This window comes from Rhinoraja longicauda, chromosome 5 (genome assembly GCF_053455715.1).
Source record: "Rhinoraja longicauda isolate Sanriku21f chromosome 5, sRhiLon1.1, whole genome shotgun sequence".
In the NCBI taxonomy this organism is placed as follows: Eukaryota; Metazoa; Chordata; class Chondrichthyes; order Rajiformes; family Arhynchobatidae; genus Rhinoraja; species Rhinoraja longicauda.
Window position 1 is genome coordinate 52812223 of NC_135957.1, and position 23134 is coordinate 52835356.

Here is a 23134-nt window from a genome sequence, read left to right on the forward strand (position 1 = left end):
ATCTTTTAACATTCCCCACACTATCCAGTCCTCCCCCCCCCACCCCCTCCCCAAGCTGAATTCTCTGGTATTGACATTTCCACTTTGGAGAAAAGATTCTGATGTTTACTCCATCCATGCCTCCATCATGTCTCCCCTTAGTCTCTGAAGCTCCAGAGAAAATAATCCCAAGTTTGCTCAACCTGTCCTTATAGTTCATACTTTTTAATACAGGCAGCATTCCAGTAAACCTCATCTGCACCCTCTCCAAAGCCTCCACATCTCACTTGTAATGGGGCAACCAGAACTGTTCACTAACTGTTAATAGATTTAGTGTTTGCCCTTTTCTTTGCCACAGCCAGATATGGGCAGGTTGTGCTATGTTTTTAGGAACTTCCCACATACTTAAATTCCTGCTCTTTTGGAATTCTAGGCTCCAATACACATTGCATCTTTCCTCAATGAGGACTTTTGGCTGGGATGGTAAAGATTAACATGATGGATCGATTGTTGGCGTCTGATAGCCATTGCCATTTTGTTTTGCCTCTTCTGAATTCCATTTTAATGCAGCTGGTTTTTGGAGGTGGAATACATTGTGTGGGAAGTTATATCACATATGATTGTCCCAATAGCAGAGGATCAATTCCTCTGGAATGAATTTTCAACACAAATGTTATACAAGCAGAAAGGTCATCAAATATGCCAGCATAGAAATGTAACTTGGTCATCTTCAACTAAGTAGGTGATCTTTTCCATGAAAAACTCTGTAAAATGACATGGTCTTCAACAAATTAATATGCTAAAGGAAATGTGGTATTACATAGAAACATAGAAAATAGGTACAGGAGTAGGCCAATCGGCCCATCGAGCCAGCACCGCCATTCAAAATTATGGCTGATCATCCAAAATCAGTACCCCGTTCCTGCTTTTTCCACATATCCCTTGATTCCGTTAGCCTTAAGAGCTAAATCGAACTCTCTCTTGAAAACATCCAGTGAATTAGCTTCCGCTGCCTTCTTGGCAGAGAATTGTGCAGATTCACAACTCTCTGGGTGAAAATGTTTTTCCTCATCTCAGTCCTAAATGGCCTATCCCTTATTCTTAAACTGTGACCTCGGTTCTGGACTCCCCCAACATGGGGAACATTTTTCCTACATCTAGCCTGTCCAATCCCTTAAGAATTTTATATGTTTCTATAAGATCCCCTCTCATCCTTCTAAATTCCAGTGAATACAAGCCCAGTTGACCCATTCTTTCATCATATGTCAGTCCTGCCATCCCGGGAATTAATCTGGTGAACCTACGCTGCACTCCCTCAATAGCAAGATGAATCCTTCCTCAAATTAGGAGACCAAAACGGCACACAATACCCCAGGTGTGGTCTCACCAGGGCCTGCACAACTGCAGTCGGACCTCTTTGCTCCTCTCCTCAAACCCTCTTGCTATAAAGGCCAACATGCCATTTGCTTTCTTTATTGCTTGCTGTGCCTGCCTGCTGACTTTCAGTGATGTACAAGAACACCCAGGTGTCGTTGCACCTCCCCTTTTCCTAATCTGACACTATTCAGATAATAGTCTGCCTTCTTGTTCTTGCCACTAAAGTGGATAACCTCACATTTATCCTGCATTATACTGCATCTGCAAGCATCTGCCCACTCACCCAACCTATCTAAGTCACCCTGCAGCCTCATAGCATCCTCCTCACAGACCACACTGCCACTCGGCTTTGTGTCATCCAAAAAATGGGTGATGTTACATTTAATCCCCTTGTCTAAATCATTAATATGTATTGTAAATAATTGGGGTTCCAGCACTGAGCCCTGCAGCACCCCACTACTCACTGCCTGCCATTCTGAAAAGGACCTGTTAATTCCTATTCTTTGCTTCCTGTCTGCCAACCAGTTCTCTACCCATGTCAATACCCTACCCCTGATACCATGTGCTCTAATTTTGCACACTAATCTCTTGTGTGGGATCTTGTCAGAGGCTTTTTGAAAGTCCAGATACACCACATCCACTAGCTCTCCTTTATCCATTCTACTTGTTACATCGTCAAAAAATTCCAGAAGATTAATCAAGTATGATTTCCCCTTCATAAATCCATCCAGACTTTAACTGATCCAGTCACTGCTTCCCACATGAGCTGCTATTACATCTTTAATAATCGACTCAAGCATCTTCCCCACTACCGATGTAACGCTAACTGCTCTATACTTTCCCGTTTTCTCTCTCCCTCCTTTCTTAAAAAGTGGGGTTACTTTAGCTGCCCTCCAGTCCACAGGAACTGATCCAGAGTCTATAGAACATTGGAAAATGATCACCAATGCATCCACGATTTCTAGAACCATCTCCTTGAATACTCTGGGATGCAGACCATCAGGCCCTGAGGATTTATCTGTCTTCGGTCCCAACAGTTTACCTAGTTGTCATTTCCTGACTAATGTGGAATTCCTTCAGTTCCTCAGTCCCCTAGTATTTCTGGAGACCGAGGATTGGTAGCATTGGTAAATTAATGCTCGTCATTAGTCCATTTTTGCAATCTTAATAGTGGTCCTTAGCGGTACTTCTCACATATTGATGGCTGAAATTATTCATTCAAATTGGCTTGTAAAATCTGCTGAATTACAAATTAATACTGAAGCAGTGTTGCTCTTTAATTGATTGTCAACTCTATAAAGTCATCTTTATTGATTCAAGGATGCTAATAGTAGGACTGTTTTGCTAATTATCCCCAAGGAGGACAATGACGATATAAAATGCCAACTACTGTTCATCAAAGAAGAGGCAGTTTTAATGCGTAAGAAAATGGCAAAGATCGACAAAGAGAAGGACAGAATGGAGCGTGAATTGCAAAAGTACAGGTCATTTTATGGGGATCTAGAAAGTCCTTTGCCAAAAGGTGAAGCAGGAGGACCTCCTACAACCAGGGAAGCTGAACTCAAACTACGTCTACGACTGGTAGAAGAAGAAGCTAATATCCTGGGGAGAAAAATTGTCGAACTTGAGGTTGAAAATAGAGGATTAAAGGCTGAGTTGGATGATATAAGGGCCCACTATGAAAAAGGAGGAATAGTTGGTGAAGATTATATGGGTGTCGGTGCTTCTGCTTTTCGGGATCAAAGTGAAGCCGTGTCAGAATTAAGACAGAACTTACAGCTGGTTGAGGATGAAGCTGAGTTACTGAGACGAAACCTGGCTGACTTAGAAGACCAAAATAAACGACTTTCTGCTGAAGTCAATAAGTACAAGTACAAAACAGGAGCTGCTCAAGATGCTTCCAGGAATAGTGAGAATTCCAAAGTTACAGAAGTGCTACAAGAAGAACTAAAGTCAGCTAGAATGCAAATCAATGAACTCAGTGGCAAAGTCATGCAGTTGCAATATGAAAATCGTGTACTGATGTCCAATATGCAACGCTATGACCTAGCATCCCATTTGGGTATCCGTGGAAGTCCCAGAGATAGTGATGCAGAAAGTGACGCAGGAAAAAAAGAAAGTGATGATGATTCTCGGCCTCCTCACCGTAAAAGGGAAGGGCCCATTGGTGGAGAAAGTGACTCGGAAGAAGTTCGCAACATCAGGTGTTTACAGACTCCACCAAGGTCCTTATTTTCTACAGATGGTAGATTGCTTCAAAAAAATCTCAAGGACCGACAACAGATGTCAGACATACGGCTGGAGGCAGAGCGACTGAGCAGAACTATAGATCGATTGATCACAGACACAAACACAATAATAACTGAAGCAAGAATTTATGTAGCAAATGGTGATCTGTTTGGCAGAATTGAGGAAGAAGATGAAAGCAGTAGGATCAGGGAGCATGAACTTCTCTACAGGATCAATGCTCAGATGAAAGCATTTCAGAAGGAGCTGCAAACTTTCATAGACAGACTAGAGGTACCGAAAACAACAGATGAAAAAAACGCAGAGGAACCTTTGTCCGTTAGTCAGGTAAGCAAAGTTCACATGGGTTGCACGATGAAAATATCAGCATTTTCAATTTAGTTAAATGCTGATAACTTCATTCAATTATATAGATTTTGTAAGATTTCTTACAATTTGCTATTATTTATGGCACTTTAATAGTATATTTAACACAACAGGGTAGTTTGTTTTTAGTATTCCCTTGTGAAAAATACTATGTTACAATGGAGAGATTTAAGGAACCCTTTGCTAGTTGTTTACATTGAACAAGTAATTTAATAGAGGTTGTGCATTTTGCCCTGCTTCCAAAATATTTTTCCACTGATTTTAGTGGAATTCTGCATAACAGAAACATGATTTTGAAAGTGGGGTACAAAATACAGATGTTACAGTTTTCTTCCACTTTAGGCATCCTCTGGATTGAGGATAATTTGCTTCCACTCCAGTTCCGTGGGATCATAGTGGTTGATGAAGCCACTAGAGGATGTATGAGCTACTGCTGTGGGGCAGGTGGGTGGGTTGTTTGCAGGACACTGAGCTCTTCCACTGTGTATGATGGGCTCTCAAACAATGAACTCAGGGTTATCAGTGCCACCTTCAATGTTTCTTCATTTTGCACGGTTATGGGCAAAGGGGTTTCATCAAATCAATGGAAATGTTGCACTTTTTCCAAGGATCTCTGAGAGCATAACTGATTCATTATAGAGGTTTATAAAATCATGAAGGGACAGAGTTAAGGTGAATGGCCACAGTCCTTTTCTTCCCGGGGTAAGGGAGTCTCAAACTAGATTGCATAGATTTAAGGTGAGAGGAGAAAGATTTAAGGAGGTCATGAAGGGCAACCTTTCACACAGAGGGTGTTGGTTCTGTGGAACCAGCTGCCAGAGGAAATTGTAGAGGTTGGTACAATTCCAACATTTAAAAGACATTTAAACAGGTACATGGATGGGAATGATTTAGAGGGATATGGGCCCAAATGCAAACAAATGAGGCAAGCTCAGGTAGGCAACTTGGTTGGCAGAATTAAGTCGGGCCGAAGGGCCTGTTTTTGTGCTGTGTAACTCTATGACTCTGACTGTTGCCCAGTAGCACTTGTGCATTGTGGTAGGTTTGAGGTTTTGATCCATGATCACTTTTTTCCTCATACAGCTGCCATAATTGTGTGTATTTAACACTGCCACTTCAGGACAAATTTGTATGTGCATATACTGTGTACATTTTCCATAATTATATGACTTAAATGCATTAATTTATTTAATGTTCCAGCTTTTATTTAAATTTTATTTTTAATTTCAAAGTATATACATTATAGTATACAAAGTATATACAAAGTATATACAAAGTATATACATTATAGTAATGTACATTACCAATATCTACGTTATCTACGATGTATATAATGTATAATGTAATGTATATATACACATGTGTATATATATACAATGTATATACAAAGTATATACATTATAGTAATGTACATTACCAATATATACATATAATGTTTTGTAGCAGTTGTAACAAAAGTCTTGTATAAATTTTATAATCTAAGTAATTAATATGTTGTAGACACTATATATTGTGATATTTTATCATTATTTTCAAAACTCAAAATTGTTATGATATGAATGCTCTTTAATGATATTTAATAGTAATTCTTGCTTTTTGTATTTGCCTGTCCAGATGTTTCAACCAATTATTTTACTTATTCTCATCCTTGTATTATTTTCATCATTGTCCTACGCTACCATATTTAAATTGGTTTTTCTTTTCACACTTTTTTTTGTTCTGTAGAATCCCCATCTCCTTCAGTACACAACCTTTTTTTGTTTGTTCATTTATTTTAATATCTCATCAAGAAATCAGCAAATACAAAGTAACACACTTAGCAGTCAAGATATTACGGAAACAAATATGCGAACCTTTGTTAAATACTGGAGACTACCAATTTTCAGCATGGATTTTTTATATGAAGCCATTAGGTGAGTTATTTTCTAACTCCTTTCTCTTTGGCTAAGCTTGATATTGGAGTGTGATCTCTTAAAATCTGTTTATCCAACTTCCAAAGTCTGTCTTCTATAATACTAAAATATTGATGTGATATATAACACTCAGAAACAGTCCAGATTTAGGGAGAGTTTCTTCCCAGCTAATCTCAGGCAACTGAACAGTCCTCTCATCAGTGCAGTGCTGACCTCCCATCTACCTCATTGGAGAGCTTTGAATTATCTTTAATCGGACATTTTCTTACACTAAATGTTGTACCCTTTTTTTTAAATCTGTGGACGCTTGATTGTAATCATGTATAGGCTTTTCTTTGACTTGATAAGATGCAAACAAAAGCTTTTTACCTCAGTACATGTAACAATAATAAACTAGACTAATAAACTAAACTAAGGGCACCATGACAACAGTAACATTGTAATTTAGATCCCAGCCCCTTGCATCAAGCAGTGGTAATATTATTCCTGGGTTAAAACAGGCATGTAAGAGAGTGTCAGAATTTGTGTTTGGAACTCATTCAAAATCACCATCTGAGAATTTAAATTCCCCATTTGTATCAGGAAATGTGTCTGAAAAGTGTGGCAAGTATGCTTTTCATTCTTTTATAAGGCCTGTTAAATCTGTATGATTAACAAATAAAATTGTGTTCATTTCAATATGCTTAATTTATTTTTTCCAATCCTTTTCTCATTCATATTTTGCCAATCCTATTCTCTCATATTAATTTCCCAATGATATTCAAGGAGCTAGCTCATCATCAACTTCTCATGTGGAATTAGGGTGTGAAATAATTGATAGCTTTAGCCTTATCAGCCGACCAGTGATCCCCGCACATTAACACTATCCTGAAGAAGGGTCTCGACCCGAAACGTCACCCATTCCTTCTCTCCTGAGATGCTGCCTGACCCACTGAGTTACTCCAGCTTTTTGTGATACCTTAACACTATCCTATACCCACTAGGGACAATTTTTACAATACCAACCCAATTAACCTACATACCTGTACGTTTTTGGAGTGTGGAAGAAAACCGACGATCTTGGAGAAAACCCACGCAGGTCATGGGGAGAATGTACAAACTCTGTACACACAGCACCCGTAGTCAGGATCGAACCTGGGTCTCCAGCACTGCATTCACTGTAAGGCAGCAACTCTACCGCTGCGCCACCGTGCCGCCCTAATTGTTTACGAGCTGATTCCAGCTTCACAAGAGGAGTGGTGCTTAGAAAGCAGAACACACAAAACATCGCCCATCCTTTTTCACCAGACATATTGCCTGGCCTGCTAAGTTACTCAAGCACTTTCTGTCTATCTCTATAATTACAGTAGTTTGAGTTATTTAACTCTTGCGTGCTGGGTTCAGCTTTCCAGGAATATTTTATTCATTCACAGTAATCCCATGCATTTTAACATTCTGAAACAGCCTATCATGTGGGACTTTATCAAATATCTTGGAGACAACATCCACTGCCCAAACCTCATCGATCACCTTCATCACCTCCTCAAACACTTATTCAAGTTGGTAACGCTCAATCTGCCACGTATAAAATCAAGCCTAATGTCTCTAATTAATCCATTCTCTTCTAAATGGAAGTAAATCCTATCCCGAAGAATCCTTTCCAAAAACTTCCCAATCACTGACATCAGGCTCACCAGTCTCTAATTCCCTGGAGTCTCCCTACTTCCCTTCTTAGAGAAAGGACAAATATTAGCTAGTGTCCAGTCCATAGGTTCAGCTGGACATGCAATGGGAGGACTTTCATTTACCCACTTTGAATTGGTTAATAGTCATCAGTATACCGTCAAATATTAAGCACTCTGAGCCGTGCTTTGCCAACCTACTGTTGCTTTTCAACTAATCCAAGTCAGTCACATCTTTAATGCAATTAGTGTTCACTCTTTATTGAGCAAATAGCATTTTTGTTTTGTTGATTTTAATGAGCTTTCTTGAGAGACAAATGACATTGATATTTTCAAGGTTAAAATCCTTTCATAAATATGTTTATTGAGTTCCTCCACCCATGAGAAATACTACACTTGTGATTGTTTAATAACTTTTCAGAATGTTTGCATTGTTTGATTATGTTGCTGAACATTAACAAATGACATCGAAAGTTATTGAAGGTCATCTCTGCTGCCTGTTATTGCTGCTCAGTTTTTCAGTGATATTTGTGCGAATGTTTTAGATTCCAATACCTCCAATATAATTCTTGGGCAGGATTTTATTATGTCTCAGGGTGGATAATGCATGCAATAGTTTTGTGTAATGTGTTAGACAATAGACAATAGGTGCAGGAGTAGGCCATTCGGCCCTTCGAGCCAGCACCACCATTCAATGTGATCATGGCTGATCATTCTCAATCAGTACCCCGTTCCTGCCTTCTCCCCATACGCCCTGACTCCGCTATCCTTGAGCTCTATCTAGCGCTCTCTTGAAAGCATTCAGAGAATTGGCCTCCACTGCCTTCTGAGGCAGAGAATTCCACAGATTTACAACTCTCTGACTGAAAAAGTTTTTCCTCGTCTCCGTTCTAAATGGCCTATCCCTTATTCTTAAACTGTGGCCCCTGGTTCTGGACTCCCCCAACATTGGTAACATGTTTCCTTTCACTTAACGTGTCCAACCCCTTAATAATCTTATATGTTTCAATAAGATCCCCTCTCATCCTTCTAAATTCCAGTGTATACAAGCCTAGTCGCTCCAGTCTTTCAACATACGACAGTCCCACCATTCCAGGAATTAACCTAGTAAACCTACGCTGCACGCCCTCAATAGCAAGAATATCCTTCCTCAAATTTGGAGACCAAAACTGCACACAGTACCCCAGGTGCGGTGTCACTAGGGCCCTGTACAACTGCAGAAGGACCTCTTTGCTCCTATACTCAACTCCTCTTGTTATGAAGGCCAACATTCCATTGGCTTTCTTCACTGCCTGCTGTACCTGCATGCTTCCTTTCAGTGACTGATGCACTAGGACACCCAGATCTCGTTGTATGTCCCCTTTTCCTAACTTGACACCATTCAGATAATAATCTGCCTTCCTATTCTTACCACCAAAGTGGATAACCTCACACTTATCCACATTAAACTGCATCTGCCATGCATCTGCCCACTCACACAACCTGTCCAAGTCACCCTGCAACCGCATAGCATCTTCCTCACAGTTCACACTGCCACCCAGCTTTGTGTCATCTGCAAATTTGCTAATGTTACTTTTAATCCCTTCATCCAAGTCATTAATGTATATTGTAAATAGCTGCGGTCCCAGCACCAAGCCTTGCGGTACCACACTAGGCACTGCCTGCCATTCTGAAAGGGACCCATTTAACCCCTCTCTTTGCTTTCTGTCTGCCAACCAATTTTCTCGTGTTACTAATACTGGCTTTTTTTAAAAATGAGTGACATCTTGTATTTAATTTCCTTTTTTTTGTCTTTCAGAGATAAAAAAGACATCCAAGTTAATGAATGGTGCACAGGTTGCTTTTGAGTAGGCAGCATACTAATTTTCATTCAGAAAATGTAGGAAACTGGAGAAGAGGTAAGCAACCTTGTTCTATTCCCAAGTAAATGTGAAGCATTGACCTAAAAAAATCATTAGCAGCCAAGGACTCGCATTAGTCCACTGGCACATTCACCATTTTGGTCATGGACCCTTTGCTTAAAAATTCAATAAAGCCTCAGACCCAAGGTGCTGAGTGCTGTCGATAATACCTTACATGAGCTCATGCCTCATCTTTGCAAGTTCTGCCATTGCAGAATGCCGAAAGAAAATCAGTAAGTTTGGGGTCTGGATGCAGTGGAAATCCTGAGTGGAGAGGGGAAGAGTTGGTTATTGGAAGGTGCAGGGGAGAGGCATGTGTAAGGAAAGGCTTAATTGATGCAGAACAGTAGATCTACAGTCATAGATGGAACTACAGTCCAGGGTAGACACAAAATGCTGCAGTAACTCAGCGGGACAGGCAGCATCTCTGGAGAGGAGGAATGGGTGACACTTCGGGTCGAGACTCTTCTGCAGACTGATGTCAGAGAAGAGGGAGATACATAGATAAGGACGTGTAAGGTGTGAAAATAGGACAAAGGGAATGGAGATTAAGGAAAATGTAGAATAGATCATTGTTAGCTGGGAGAAGATGACAACAACAACAAAGCAAACAGATAAAATATAGTCGGAGACAGTAAGACTGGTCGGAGAACTGGGAAGGAGGAGGGATGGAGAGAATGGAAAAGCAATGGTTACTTGAAGTTGGAGAAGTCAATGTTCATACCACTGGGATAAAAGCTGCTGTCCCTCCAATTTGCGCCGGGCCTCACTCTGACAATGGAGGAGCCCCAGGACAGTGTGGGAATGGGAGGGGAGTTAAAGTGTTTAGCAACCGGGAGATCAGGTAGGTTTAGGCAGCCTGAGCGGAGGTGTTCAGCGAAACGATCGCCCAGTCTGCAATTGGTCTCGCTGATATATAGGAGTCCACACCGAGAACAGCGGATACATTAGATGAGGTTGGAGGAGGTACGTGAACCTGTGTCTTACCTGAAAAGATTGTCGGGGTCCTTGGACGGAATCAAGGGGGGAGATATAGAGACAGGTGTTGCATCTCCTGCGGTTGTAGCGGAAAGTACATAGAAACATAGAAACATAGAAAATAGATGCAGGAGTAGGCCATTTGGCCCTTCGAGCCTGCACCGCCATTCAATATGATCATGGCTGATCATTCAGCTGATCAGTACCTGGGGAGAGTGTTTTGGGTGGGAAGGGACAAGTTGACAGGGAGTTGCCGAGGGAACAGACTCTGCAGAAAACAGAAAGAGTTGGAGATGGGAAGATGTGGCTAATGGTGGAATCCCGTTGGAGGTGGTGAAAATGTCAGATGATTATGTGCTGTCTGCGATGGCTGATGGGGTGGAAGGTGATGACTAGGGGGGCTCTGTTCCTGTTACGACTGGGGGGAGGGGGAGCAAGTGCAGAGCTGCGGGATATCGAGGAGACACTAGTAAGGGCCTCATCTATGATGGAAGAGGGGAACCCCCATTCCCTAAAGAATGAGGACATCTCTGGTGTCCTGGTATGGAACACCTCATCTTGGGCGCAGATGTGGTGTTGATGGAGGAATTTGGAGTAGGGGATGAAGTATTTGCAGGAAGCAGGGTGGGAAGACGTGTAGTCAGTCTAGAGTTATTGGTGAGATATTGGGCTTAGAGTTGTGAGAATGAAATCACTGATGGTGACGGGGTTTGGTTGCTGAGTTACGATACTCTTCATTCAGGGAACTTGACAGTGAATTGTGAGTAACTGGGTGGGAGTTCCTGAGTATGGGGAACGTCAATGTTTACTGGGGGGCTTGGAGTTGGGGATCAAGTTAAGTGATCATTGTCTTGTGAGATGGGGCAGTAGATTGATGGGTAGAGTTTGATCGATGACGTTATATGCTTGAGAAGCTGATGGGTGGTGGTTGAAGGCTGAGGTTTGTGAGCATGAGGGGTGTGGGTGGCTTCATTACCAAGGGTGATGGCAAACAACTACATAAGTAGATTGTGGGAAACCTGCCTGACTATGATTCTTGCTCCAGGCTGAGACCTGCTCAAGGAGGCTCCTTTTAAATTGCTTAGCTGCAGACATAAATCCCATATTTGGTTTGAGCGAGCTGAAGATAGGTCTACTTGGCAATCGCATAGACTCATTTCTCCCTTTGATGCTTTAAAGGAGCAATTATTAGAAAATCACATTACATTCATGTTTCATGCAGAAACATGTGGAATTCTCTGCCACAGAGGGCAGTGGAGGCCAAATCTCTGGATGAATTTAAGAGAGAGTTAGATAGAGCTCTGGGGGCTAGTGGAATCAAGGGATATGGGGAGAAGTTGGGCACAGGTTACTAATTATGGATGTTCAGCCATGATCACAATGAATGGTGGTGCTGGCTTGAAGGGCCGAATGGCCTCCTCCTGCACCTATTTTCTATGTTTCTAAACAGGACATTAGCGTGTGTTGTGAATGGAAGCACATGGATGAATTTTTACACTGGTGCAATTTGATGCAAACTCATTTGATTTGCATTCCACTTTGCTTACATAGCACCAAAAAAAAAACTGTGTAATAATGCAGAGTTGCTTCCTAATGTGGCTATTAGTAACATGCATAGAGACCAGTTAAATCAAAGTATCAGGAACAAAGAAAGGAAAAAACGTTTTTCTGCTGTTTGAACTCTCTTAGATCCACAGATGTGATGTTGCTTACTGTACAATCCCTCTGAGCTAGCCTCCGGTCCTTAATAAAGTGCTAGATAAATTATGATCTCAAGGTTGTTGCAGCTGGAGCCTATACCCTGAAGAGTAAATGTTTTCAGCTTTACATGTACAGAATATTTTATATTGAGAATGTTAGTACATGAATTCTGCAGTACATCAATACTTTAGGAAATTAGTAATTGTGCTTTGGACTCTGGAAATGGTGCCAAAACATCGAGCACCTACATGTGTAAATATGTAAAAATATGCACATATTTCACATGAGACAAACAGAGCACCATTGAATTGTGCTGGGAGATTTTATTTTGAAAATGGAGTTCTAGATTTACCAATAAGATTAACTTCTCTTGAGAACAATTTTTTGTGAAATATGCTAGTTACCATCTAGCATTTATTTAAAAGTGCTGTTGTCTAAACAAGGACATTTACCAAATTGTAGTTATTATGTACATGGGAAATCTGGATCCTGCAAAGTTCAACACTCTAAGATTAACTCTATTTGCTGGGTCTAAAGTACTACAGTACATAAAGTCATTAAAATCACTCTATTGTATGTTATCTATTTTTGTTTTTGTAATTTTGTTTTATCTCAAGACAAATCTGGAGCAATGGAGACCTTCAATTTCATTTTTTGGTAATCTGGTTCTAATCTCTCAAATCAAAATTAAATTTTCTGCAGAGCTTGATAAGAACAGAATGTAAGTGTCTGAGCCAAGTAAGAAACTGATAAATCGAATGCCTGTGTTCCCCTATTATTTGTAATTAGGTCTTCAAATGATCGTAATTCACTGTTGAAAATAGTACTTAGTCCTGTGATAGATGACTGTGTACCTGGTTTCTTTCCTCAGATTTCTAGAGTGAACAAATAGCATGCGATGATCCCACAGTGATATTGGCCACTTGTGCTATACATCAATGATCCTAGATCAGTGGAAGTACATCTTAATAATATGGTGCTGTGACTGACCCCACCACATAGGTGTATACCATGTTCTTGCCCTACCCATACTTGTATACAGTTTAGAGATTGCGAGAAGGTGGTGGATAATGGGGTCTTTTACTGATCCTAGAAAACTAAAAGGAAAATACCATTTTTTAATTAGACTCTTAACTGGGTTACCCACTTTTATTGAGACTTGCTTATGACATTCTCAATATTAGTATATCTCAACTGACTGAACATCTATACCAGGAGCCATTATTAGCTGTTAAAGCTGGAAATCTCATTGTAAAGATTTGTTGTTCCTGGTAATTGTTACCCTCTGTTAAAATCAGATGCGGGTTAGAGATAGACTCTCGTACTAACCAATTTGGTTTGGGACCTCTCTTGTCCAATCTGCTCCGTTTCCATCAGATTTCTGCTGAACATTTGACAGAAATTCCCTACAGCCTCAGAGATTCTTAGTGCAGCGTTCTTGGTCTGAAGAAGGGTCTCGACCCGAAACATCACCCAGTCCTTCTCTCCAGAGATGCTGCCTGTCCCGCTGAGTTACTCCAGCTTTTGGTGTCTATTTTCGGTTTAAACCAACATCTGCAGTTCCTTCTTCCACACAGTGTTCTTGGTGTTTTGCCAGCACTCAGTCCGTGAAAATGTTTTGACTCTGTTATTGTTTGTATGGGAACCAGAATTTTTGACCATATAAGCATTACAACTGGTCTTGGCATGATTTACACGAGCTTCAGCAAGCAATATGGAAAGTCTCTACTGCAAAGTTATGAATTGATTAATTTCAAACACTGACAATTCTGTATTGAATGTAATTCAATTACATGCTCTGTTAGTATCAGTCATCAATCCTGTCTACAGAGGACAGGATTTTCTTAAACTGTTTAAGCCTCATCGCAAATTTCAACATGAGAGGTAAATTGTCCTCCCTGCAGGCAATCTTATGCAAGGCTGTGCAACCATAAAAAGCTGAAATATATTGGAAAATAAGAAAACACATATAACAGGCAAAACAGGCAAAATGACATTTGGAATTCGAAATTAAAATGGAATTAAATGGAGAAAATGTCTGCTTTCTTCAGTGATCACCAGATACCACCTCAATCTATCAATTCACACTGCCCCAACCCATTTTCTGTTCTGCAACCTAAAGAATATTCATTTTTCAGTGTTTCCTAAATCAAATGGTAGGTCAGTGCTCTGAAATTTAACTCTGTTAATTTCTGTGCAGATGATGCCTAACCGGTTAAGTATTTCCAATACTGTTTTAGAGACAAAGGCCTAAACAAAATGGAATCAGGCCCTCCAGTCCACCGTGTCCATGTTGACTAAATTGACATACTGGCTAGTCCCATTTCCCAGCATTTGTCCCACAGCCCTTTAAACCCTTTTCTAATTGTATATCTGTTCAAATGTCTAAGGTGAGACAATAGACAATAGACAATAGGTGCAGGAGGAGGCCATTCGGCCCTTCGAGCCAGCACCGCCATTCAATGTGATCATGGCTAATCATTCTCAATCAGTATCCCGTTCCTGCCTTCTCCCCATACCCCCTGACTCCACTATCCTTAAGAGCTCTATCTAGCTCTCTCTTGAATGCATTCAGAGAATTGACCTCCACTGCCTTCTGAGGCAGAGAATTCCACAGATTCACAACTCTCTGACTGAAAAAGTTTTTCCTCATCTCAGTTCTAAATGGCCTACCCCTTATTCTTAAACTGTGGCCCCTTGTTCTGGGCAGAGATTTAGGAGAGTCCTCACAGGCAACTTTTTCTCAGAATGTAGTCTGTATCTCGAATGAGCTGCCAGATGAATATTTTCTCTGTTCGAATGGTAAATGCCCCCATCCTCTGATCAGCATCTCTGTGGTATCTGTATTTAAAACAAAAACTATCATTTTCCGTTTTGAATATATTCAGTAACTGACCTCTAGTTTGGAAAAGTCCATAGATTACTGTGAAAGAAATCCTCTTATTGGCAGTCCGGAAAGGTCAACTTTGTAACCTTTGTCTACAAGTAACCCCCCAACCGCCGCCACCACCCGAACACATACGCAATTCTACACTGCCCAGCCAAGGACAGTCACTTTTCAATGGCAACCGTGGCAAGCCCTTCAAGATTTTTATGAGATTTTGTTTATTCTCAACTGCAGTGTCACAGGCCTAATACAGTACATTCAATTTTTCATCATAGGTCAATCAATGGTTGTGTTCTGTTTTGCTGGAGAGGAGCCTGGAGAAAGCCTGAGCATAGTTCTTCGTTCATGAGTATTAAGGCAAATCTGCCAGTTCGTTCTAGAGTTACTGAGTGGAGTCTTTAGTTATCTGTTTTCAGATGTTAATTAAGCTGCAAAGTAGATAAATCTCTTGGAGTGATCAAAAGCTGCTCAATTGACCATTAATACACTTGGCATCTGATCTGTCACTAATAAGTGGAAACTTTTCCTTCTTTGTATAACTATGTATGACTCAAGAGCAACTTTCCCCTGTTGAAATTGAGCAGGCGCACAGGGCTGAGAAAGTATGAAAGCATCATGACAGCTCCCAGCACGTTGAGAATTTGCATGCAAGAAATCTTGTTTGTCATTCTAACTGTGCTCGGTAATGGAGGCTTTTGTGATTCATTTAATTACTGGGATACAATGCCACATGAGTGAGATCATAACTCTACAATTCAACTTAGCGGAGGTGGCAACTCTGGAAAAAAAAAATTGCCTGTCTCTGTCTTTTGCAGGAGCGGATTGGAGAAAGCAAACTTGTACAAACTGGGTTCTCCTGCATTGCAGACTTTCATTTGGGGAATGTGTTGCAGACAAGACTGGACTTTGCATCTTTTGTGATTGTCTGCAATTTTGAGGTCTCCATTTGAAAGCCAAATTCCAGAATTTGCAGCCAATTGTTCTTCTACAAAGGTCTCTGTTGCAGCATAAACCTCTCCAGCAAAGAAGTGTGAAATTGTGCCAGTTCTTCATCGCTTATTTATGGGGAATCTGCTCGGATCTCTGCAGGTGTCTGAGGTAATCATTAATATATTTTAATTTGTGTGTGCACGTATAAAGAGAGTGAGTTTAAATGTTTTAAGTATTAATGTTAACACTTTTTAGTCATCATTCAAGTTAGTCAAAATATTAAAATGAATTCTTGAATTTCAAAACTAATTCTTTGATGTTTTTGATATCAGTTTAAACCAAGATTTGTGACTCAAGGTATAAAATCTTTTCTCAGTCGATCGAATCTTGCTTATTTAGATCCTTCCTGTGCAGCCATTTGTATCACATACTTGCCTTGCAGTGCCAAACTTTGATTGGTGAAGTCAGCTTGACTCTACAAATTCTCAATGTGGGCAAATCGCACGAGAAAGACCATCAATACTTTGTAGACAGCTATCAGTACAGATTACAGATTGATCTGCCAATTATCCCTGACACCTCTTTGAAATAAACTAAGACAAAATCCACAGGTGACGCTCTGGTAGACTGGAGTGTGGCTAACATGGCACCGTTATTTAAGATGGACAGCAAGGACAAGCCAGGGAACTGCAGGCCAGCGAGCCTGACATTAGTCTGAAGAAGGGACTCGATCCGAAATGTCACCCATTCCTTCTCTCCAGAGATGCTGCCTCTCCCGCTGAGTTACTCCATCATTTTGTGTCTATGTTCGGTTTAAACCAGCACCTGCAGTTCCTTCCTACACACGAGCCTGACATCGGTGGTGGGTATGTTGTTGGAGAGCATTCTTTGGGACAGAATCTACCTGCATGGATAGGCCTGTGGACTGATTAGGATAGCCAGCATGGCCTTGTGGATAGGAAATCATCTCGCAATTCAAATAGTTTTGTGAACTGGTCACAAATGGGATTGCTGATAGCAGGGCAGTGGACATTGTCTATATGGACTTTAGCAAGGCCTTTGACAAGATCCCACATGGTAGGTTTATCTGGAAGATTAGATTACGTGATCCATGGTGATCATGTATCAAATTGTATTCAAAATTGGCTTGGAGGAATGTTCAGAGGAGTCATAGAGTTATCCAGCGTGGAAGCAGGCCCTTCGGCCCAGCTTGCCTACATTGACCAACTTGTCCCATCTACACTAGTCCCACCTGGCTGCATTTGGTCCATATCCCTCTCTCTATACATCTCCTATCCATGTACCTTTCTAATTCTTTCTTAAACTTTGAGATTGTCCCTGCCTCAAATACCTCATCTGGCAGCTTGTTCCGTACACCCATCACTCTGTGTGTGAAAATGATATCGCTCAGATTGCTATTAAATCTTTCCTCCTTCACCTTTAGCCTATGTCCTCTGGTTCTCGATTACCCTACTCTGGGCAAGAGACATCTACCCAGTCTATACCTCTCATGATTTATACACCTCTATAAAATCACCCCTCATCCACCTGCACTCCAAGGAATAGAGTCCCATCCTGCTCAATCTTTCTCAAAAGCTCAGGCTCTCGAGTCTTAGCAACAATCTCGTAAATCTTCTCTGTACCCCTTCCAACTTTACTACATCTTTCCTATAACGTGGTGCCCAGAACAGAACACAATACTGTAAATGTGGCCTCATCAACATCTTTTATAACTGTGACAAGACCTCCCAACATCTATACTCAAGAATGATGAAGGCCAATGTGCCAAAAGCCTTTTTGACCACTATGTAACTGCACTCCCAGATCTCCTAGATAGACTTGGAGGGTTGCTTTTCTGATTGGGGTCCAGTGACCGTGGATGTGTTGCAGGGGTCAGTCCTGTTCAACTGCTGTTTGTTGTATACATTAACGATTTGGATGATATTGTCAGTAAAATTGCAGATGACACTAAAATAGACAGTGTGGAAAGATATTTAAGTTTGCATCAAGATTGAGATCAGTTGGAAAATGGGCCAAGGTTGGCAAATGAAATTTAACTCTCTCAAGTGTGAAATGTTGCACTTTGGAATGTCAAACCAGAACTCTTGTACAGCAAAGAGTAGAACCCTGGTGAGTGTCCAGAACTGGGATTTTGGAGTAGAGATGCATGGTTTCCAAGAAGGTGGCAAGTCAGGTGGGCAGTGTGGAGAGTAGGAGGCTGAGGGATGATCTTATTGAGACATACAAGATCATGAGAGGCTTGGATGAAGTGATCGTCCACAGTTTTTCCAAGGGTAGAGGACACTAAAATTAGTGGACATAGGCCTAAGGTGAGAAGGGAGAGATTTAAGAGAGTCCTCAGAGGCAACTTTTTCTCAGAGGCTAGTTCGTATCTAGAATGAGCCAGAAGAAGATACTATGACTTTTAAAAGACATTTGTGTATATTGTGTATATATATATATATATATTATGGATAAGAAGGATTTCCTGGGCTATGGGCCAAATGCAGGCAAATGGGATGAGCCCAATTTGCTAACCTGGAGGGCTAAACTGCCTGTGCTCATGCAGTCTAGCTCTATAACTCTAAAAGCTTGCAGAGCTGGTTACTCTCTGCATCCTGATAAGGGTTTGGATTTTGGGTAGAAATCTGATGTCAAAGGGTTTGGGGAGTGCACCTGATTTGTTTTGCCACAGGAAAAGGAATAGATCATTCATCTCTTTGGACTATTGTGCTTACTTAGAAGAAAACTGTTCAGCATCTTCATTTCATTGATATCTGACGAAGGATCCCGATCCTAAATGTCACCTATCCACGTTCTCCAGAGATGCCGCCTGAACTGCGGAGTTACTCCAGCACTTTGTTATCATAACAAAATGTTAAATTGGTACAAAAATGTTTTCATTGTGAAAGATTAACTTGTTCTGTATGTTAGCTAGACTGAAAACTTGGGTTTTATGATTAAGAGCAATGAATAAAACTTAAATAGTAAAATGCAGTAAATGTAATTTTAGAAGCCTGCTTGATTCAAAATAAGAAAAATTACTTGTTTTCTCAAAATAGATCTTAGAACAAACTTATGAATTCAGTCAACCAAAATCTTCCAACCCCACAAGAATGTCCAGGCTTGTTGTCAAATATCTGATGACTGAAACCCATTTATAGTTGTTTCCCACCTCTTTGGGTGTAACTTATCTCAATAGGGAATCTATTCAATTCCCCACCCTCTCCTGAATGTACATACTGAACACTGATAACTATTCCAGACTATTTAAATGAGACCATCATGATTATGGTTCAGGTTGTTTGCTTCAGCTACAGAAGACTTTGCATTATTATTCTCCTCAGTGTGTACTCCAGTTCAAAATTGCCCCGATACATTTACTTTTGAGAAATTACATCTATGATTTTAGAATGACTACATTTATTTTAAATTCTAAATTAAAACACCCATTTTATTGCAAAATGGAATAATTGCAGTTAGCGTAATGAGCACTGTACTTATCATATTTAAAAAAACAGACATTCCCAGGAAGCCGGTATGCTTAAAAAAAATTGTGCTAATTTTTATGTACCATATTTTAGGGTGAGATGACCTTCTCCCAGATATTCAGTTTCCTTTAGCTTATTACAATAAATGTTGGAGACATTGTTGGCAGACAAAATTACAGCATAGGTGTTGGCCCGTGTATATTTGATAATTCGTGAAGCTTGGGTTTTCTTATTTATAAGTGAGGAAATATGTCAGGAGTTTCATTCGTAATTTTTTTTAAATCATTCATTCCAATATTCTCTACTTGTTTCAATGTCTACTTTGGCATTTATAATATAAAAAAGTTTGGATGCTCTGTAAATGAGAATTTTAGCCTGATATTTTAAAGTATTCAATTTAGTTAAAGTACTAGTTGCTTGACAGCACCATTGGAGGTAGGGGAGCTCCACTGTTAATCCCTGGGATGGCGGGACTGTCATATGAGGAAAGAATGGAAAGACTGGGTTTGTATTTACTGGAATTTAGAAGGCTGAGAGGGGATCTTACAGTACAATACAATATCTTTATTGTCATTGTAAAAGTACAACGAGATTTAGAATGCCACTTCCCTACCGATGCTATAAAATATATAAATAAATCACGGCAAGAACGAAAACAACAAAGTGGGGGGGGAAGGGAACAAGGTAAAGTGCAAAAAAGGTTCGTGCAGGGGTCAGTCATGCCAGCTGACCCTGGGGGCAGAGACAGATCATGGCGGGCTCTCAGCAGGTCCGATTCAGAGCAGCTATAGCTCTAGGGATAAAGCTGTTTCTTAGTCTGGGGGTGCGGGCATAGAAAGCCTTGTAACGTCTGCCAGATGGAAGTAGTTCAAACAGATGGTGGCATGGGTGTGTGGAGGCCTTGTAGATGCTGGTGGCTTTCCTGAGGCAGCGTGCATTGTAGATGTCCTCCAGGGCTGGTAGCTGTATCCCAATAATCCTCTGCGCTCTGCAGACGACCCGCTGAAGAGCTCTCCTATCCGCTGCCGTGCAGCTGAGATACCACACATAGATACCGTATGTCAGTATGCTCTCTGTGGTGCAGCGGTAGAAGGTCATCAGTAACTGTTGGAGCAAACCGACCTTTTTTAGCGTTCTCAGGAAAATCAGCCATTGCTGTGCTTTCTTGACTAGCACAGCGGTGTTGGTGGACCATGTGAGGTCCTCTCAGATGTGTGTGCCCAGAAACCTGAAGCTGGACACTCTCACCACTTTGTCCCCGTTGATGAGGACTGGAGCGTATTCCGCATTCTGTGACCTTCTGAAGTTGATAATTAGCTCCTTGGTTTTTGATGTGTTTAGGGACAGGTTGTTCTCTGAGCACCAGCTCGCCAGATTCTGCACCTCTGCTCTGTAGGCTGATTCACCGCCGTTGGAGATCAGCCCGATCACCGTTGTGTCATCCGCAAATTTGACGATGGTGTTGGTGGCGAATGCAGGGACACAGTCATGTGTGAAGAGGGAGTAGAGGATGGGGCTCAATACACAACCCTGTCAGTACTTAGAGTCATAGTGGAGGACAGGTGGAGGCCCATTTTCACTGCCTGAGGGCGTTCCGTCAGGAAATTCAGGATCCAGTTGCTTATAGACGAGCTGAGGCCTAGGTGGTGGAGTTTGGAGGTGAGCTTAGTGGGGATGACAGTATTGAAGGCAGACCTATATTCTATAAATAGCATCTTCACGTATGTGCCCTGACTCTCCAGGTGAGTCAGGACAGTATGAAGAGCCAGAGAGATGGCGTCCTCTGTGGATCTATTTGCTCTGTATGCGAACTTATAGAAACGTATAAAATTATGAAAGGACTGGACAAGCTAGATGCAGGTAAAATGTTCCCAATGTTGGGGGAGTCCAGAACCAGGGGCCACAGCCCAAGAATAAAGGGGAGGCCATTTAAAACTGAGAAGAAATTAGAAAAGCGAAAAAAAGATATGAGGTTGCTTTGGCAAGTAATGTAAAAGTAAACCCCAAGGGGTTCTACAGATATGTCAATAGCAAAAGGATAGCGAGGGATAAAATTGGTCCATTAGAGAGTCAGAGTGGACAGCTATGTGCTGAGCCGGAAGAAATGGGGGAGATATTAAACAATTTCTTTTCTTCGGTATTCACCGAGGAGAAAGATATTGAATTATGTAAGGTAAGCGAAACAAGTAGAGTAGTGATGGAAATTATGAGGATTAAAGAAGAGGAGGTACGGACACTTTTGAAAAATATAAAAGTGGATAAGTCGCCAGGTCCTGATAGGATATTCCCTAGGACATTGAGGGAAGTTAGTGCAGAAATAGCAGGGGCTATGACGGAAATATTTCAAACGTTATTAGAAACGGGGATGGTGCCGGAAGATTGGCGCATTGCGCATGTTGTGCCTTTGTTTAAAAAAGGTTCTAAAAGTAAACCTAGCAATTATAGACCTGTTAGTTTGACGTCTGTGGTGGGAAAATTAATGGAAAAGATACTTAGGGACAATATATATAATTATATGGATAAACAAGGCCTGATTAGAAACAGTCAACATGGATTTGTGCCTGGAAGGTAATGTTTGACTAATCTTCTTGAATTTTTTGAAGAGGTTACCAGGGAAATTGATAAGGGCAAGGCTGTGGATGTTGTCTATATGGACTTCAGTAAGGCATTTGACAAGGTTCCACATGGTAGGTTGATTAAGAAGGTTAAATCGTTGGGTATTAATAGTGAGGTTGCAAGATGGATTCAACAATGGCTGAATGGGAGATACCAGAGGGTAATGGTTGACAACTGTATGTCAGGTTGGAGGCCAGTGTCTAGTGGAGTACCCCAAGGATCTGTGTTGGGTCCACTGTTGTTTGTCATTTGCATTAATGATCTGGATGATGGTGTGGCAAATTGGATTAGTAAATATGCAGATGATGCTAAGATAGGTGGTGTAGTTAATAATGAAGTAGAGTTTCAAAGTCTACAGAGAGACTTGGGCCTTTTGGAAGGGTGGGCTGAAAGATGGCAGATGGAGTTTAATGCTGATAAGTGTGAGGTGCTGCATTTTGGTAGGACAAATCAAAATAGGACGTACAGGGTAAATGGTAGGGAATTGAGGAATGCAGTGGAACAGAGGGATCTGGGAATAACTGTGCATTGTTCCCTGAAGGTGGAATCTCATGTGGATAGGGTGGTGAAGAAGGCGTTTGGTATGCTTGCCTTTATAAATCAGAGCATCGAATATAGAAGTTGGGATGTAATGTTAAAATTGTACAGGGCATTGGTGAGGCCGAATCTGGAGTATGGTGTGCAGTTCTGGTCGCCAAATTATAGGAAGGATGTCGACAAAATGGAGAGAGTACAGAGGAGATTTACTAGAATGTTGCCTGGGTTTCAGCACTTAAGCTACAGAGAGAGGTTGAACAGGTTGGGTCTTTATTCTTTGGAGCGTAGAAGGTTGAGGGAGGACGATAGAGGTTTTAAAATTTTTAAGAGGGACGGACAGAGTTGACGTGGGTAGGCTTTTCCCCTTGAGAGTGGGGAAGATTCCAACAAGGGGACATAACTTTAGAATTGAGGGACAAATGTTTAGGGGTAACATGAGGGGTAATTTCTTTACTCAGAGGGTGGTGGCTGTATGGAATGGGCTTCCGGTGGAAGTGGTGGAGGCAGGCTCGATTTTATTATTTAAGAGTAAATTGGATAGGTATATGGA

General features: G+C 41.1%; 1 protein-coding gene across 3 annotated transcripts in view; it reads left to right on the top strand.

Moving 5' to 3' along the window:
- The window catches only part of mtcl3 (MTCL family member 3), a 61676-nt gene that overhangs the window by 27614 nt on the left and 10928 nt on the right, over window positions 1-23134 (top strand). Inside the window, exons 6-9 of one of the 3 annotated variants that reach the window (XR_013547276.1) lie at window positions 2716-3930; window positions 5695-5882; window positions 9342-9441; window positions 15826-16108. Coding sequence is in view for 1 of the 3 variants with exons in the window: in XM_078399552.1 (XP_078255678.1) it covers window positions 2716-3930; window positions 5584-5694 (1326 nt within the window). In the remaining 2 variants the exon portion in view is untranslated. Of the gene's footprint in view, window positions 1-2715; window positions 3931-5583; window positions 5883-9341; window positions 9442-12994; window positions 13058-15825; window positions 16109-23134 lie in introns of those variants that run through there. The other 2 variants (XR_013547277.1, XM_078399552.1) reach the window with 2 other exon arrangements.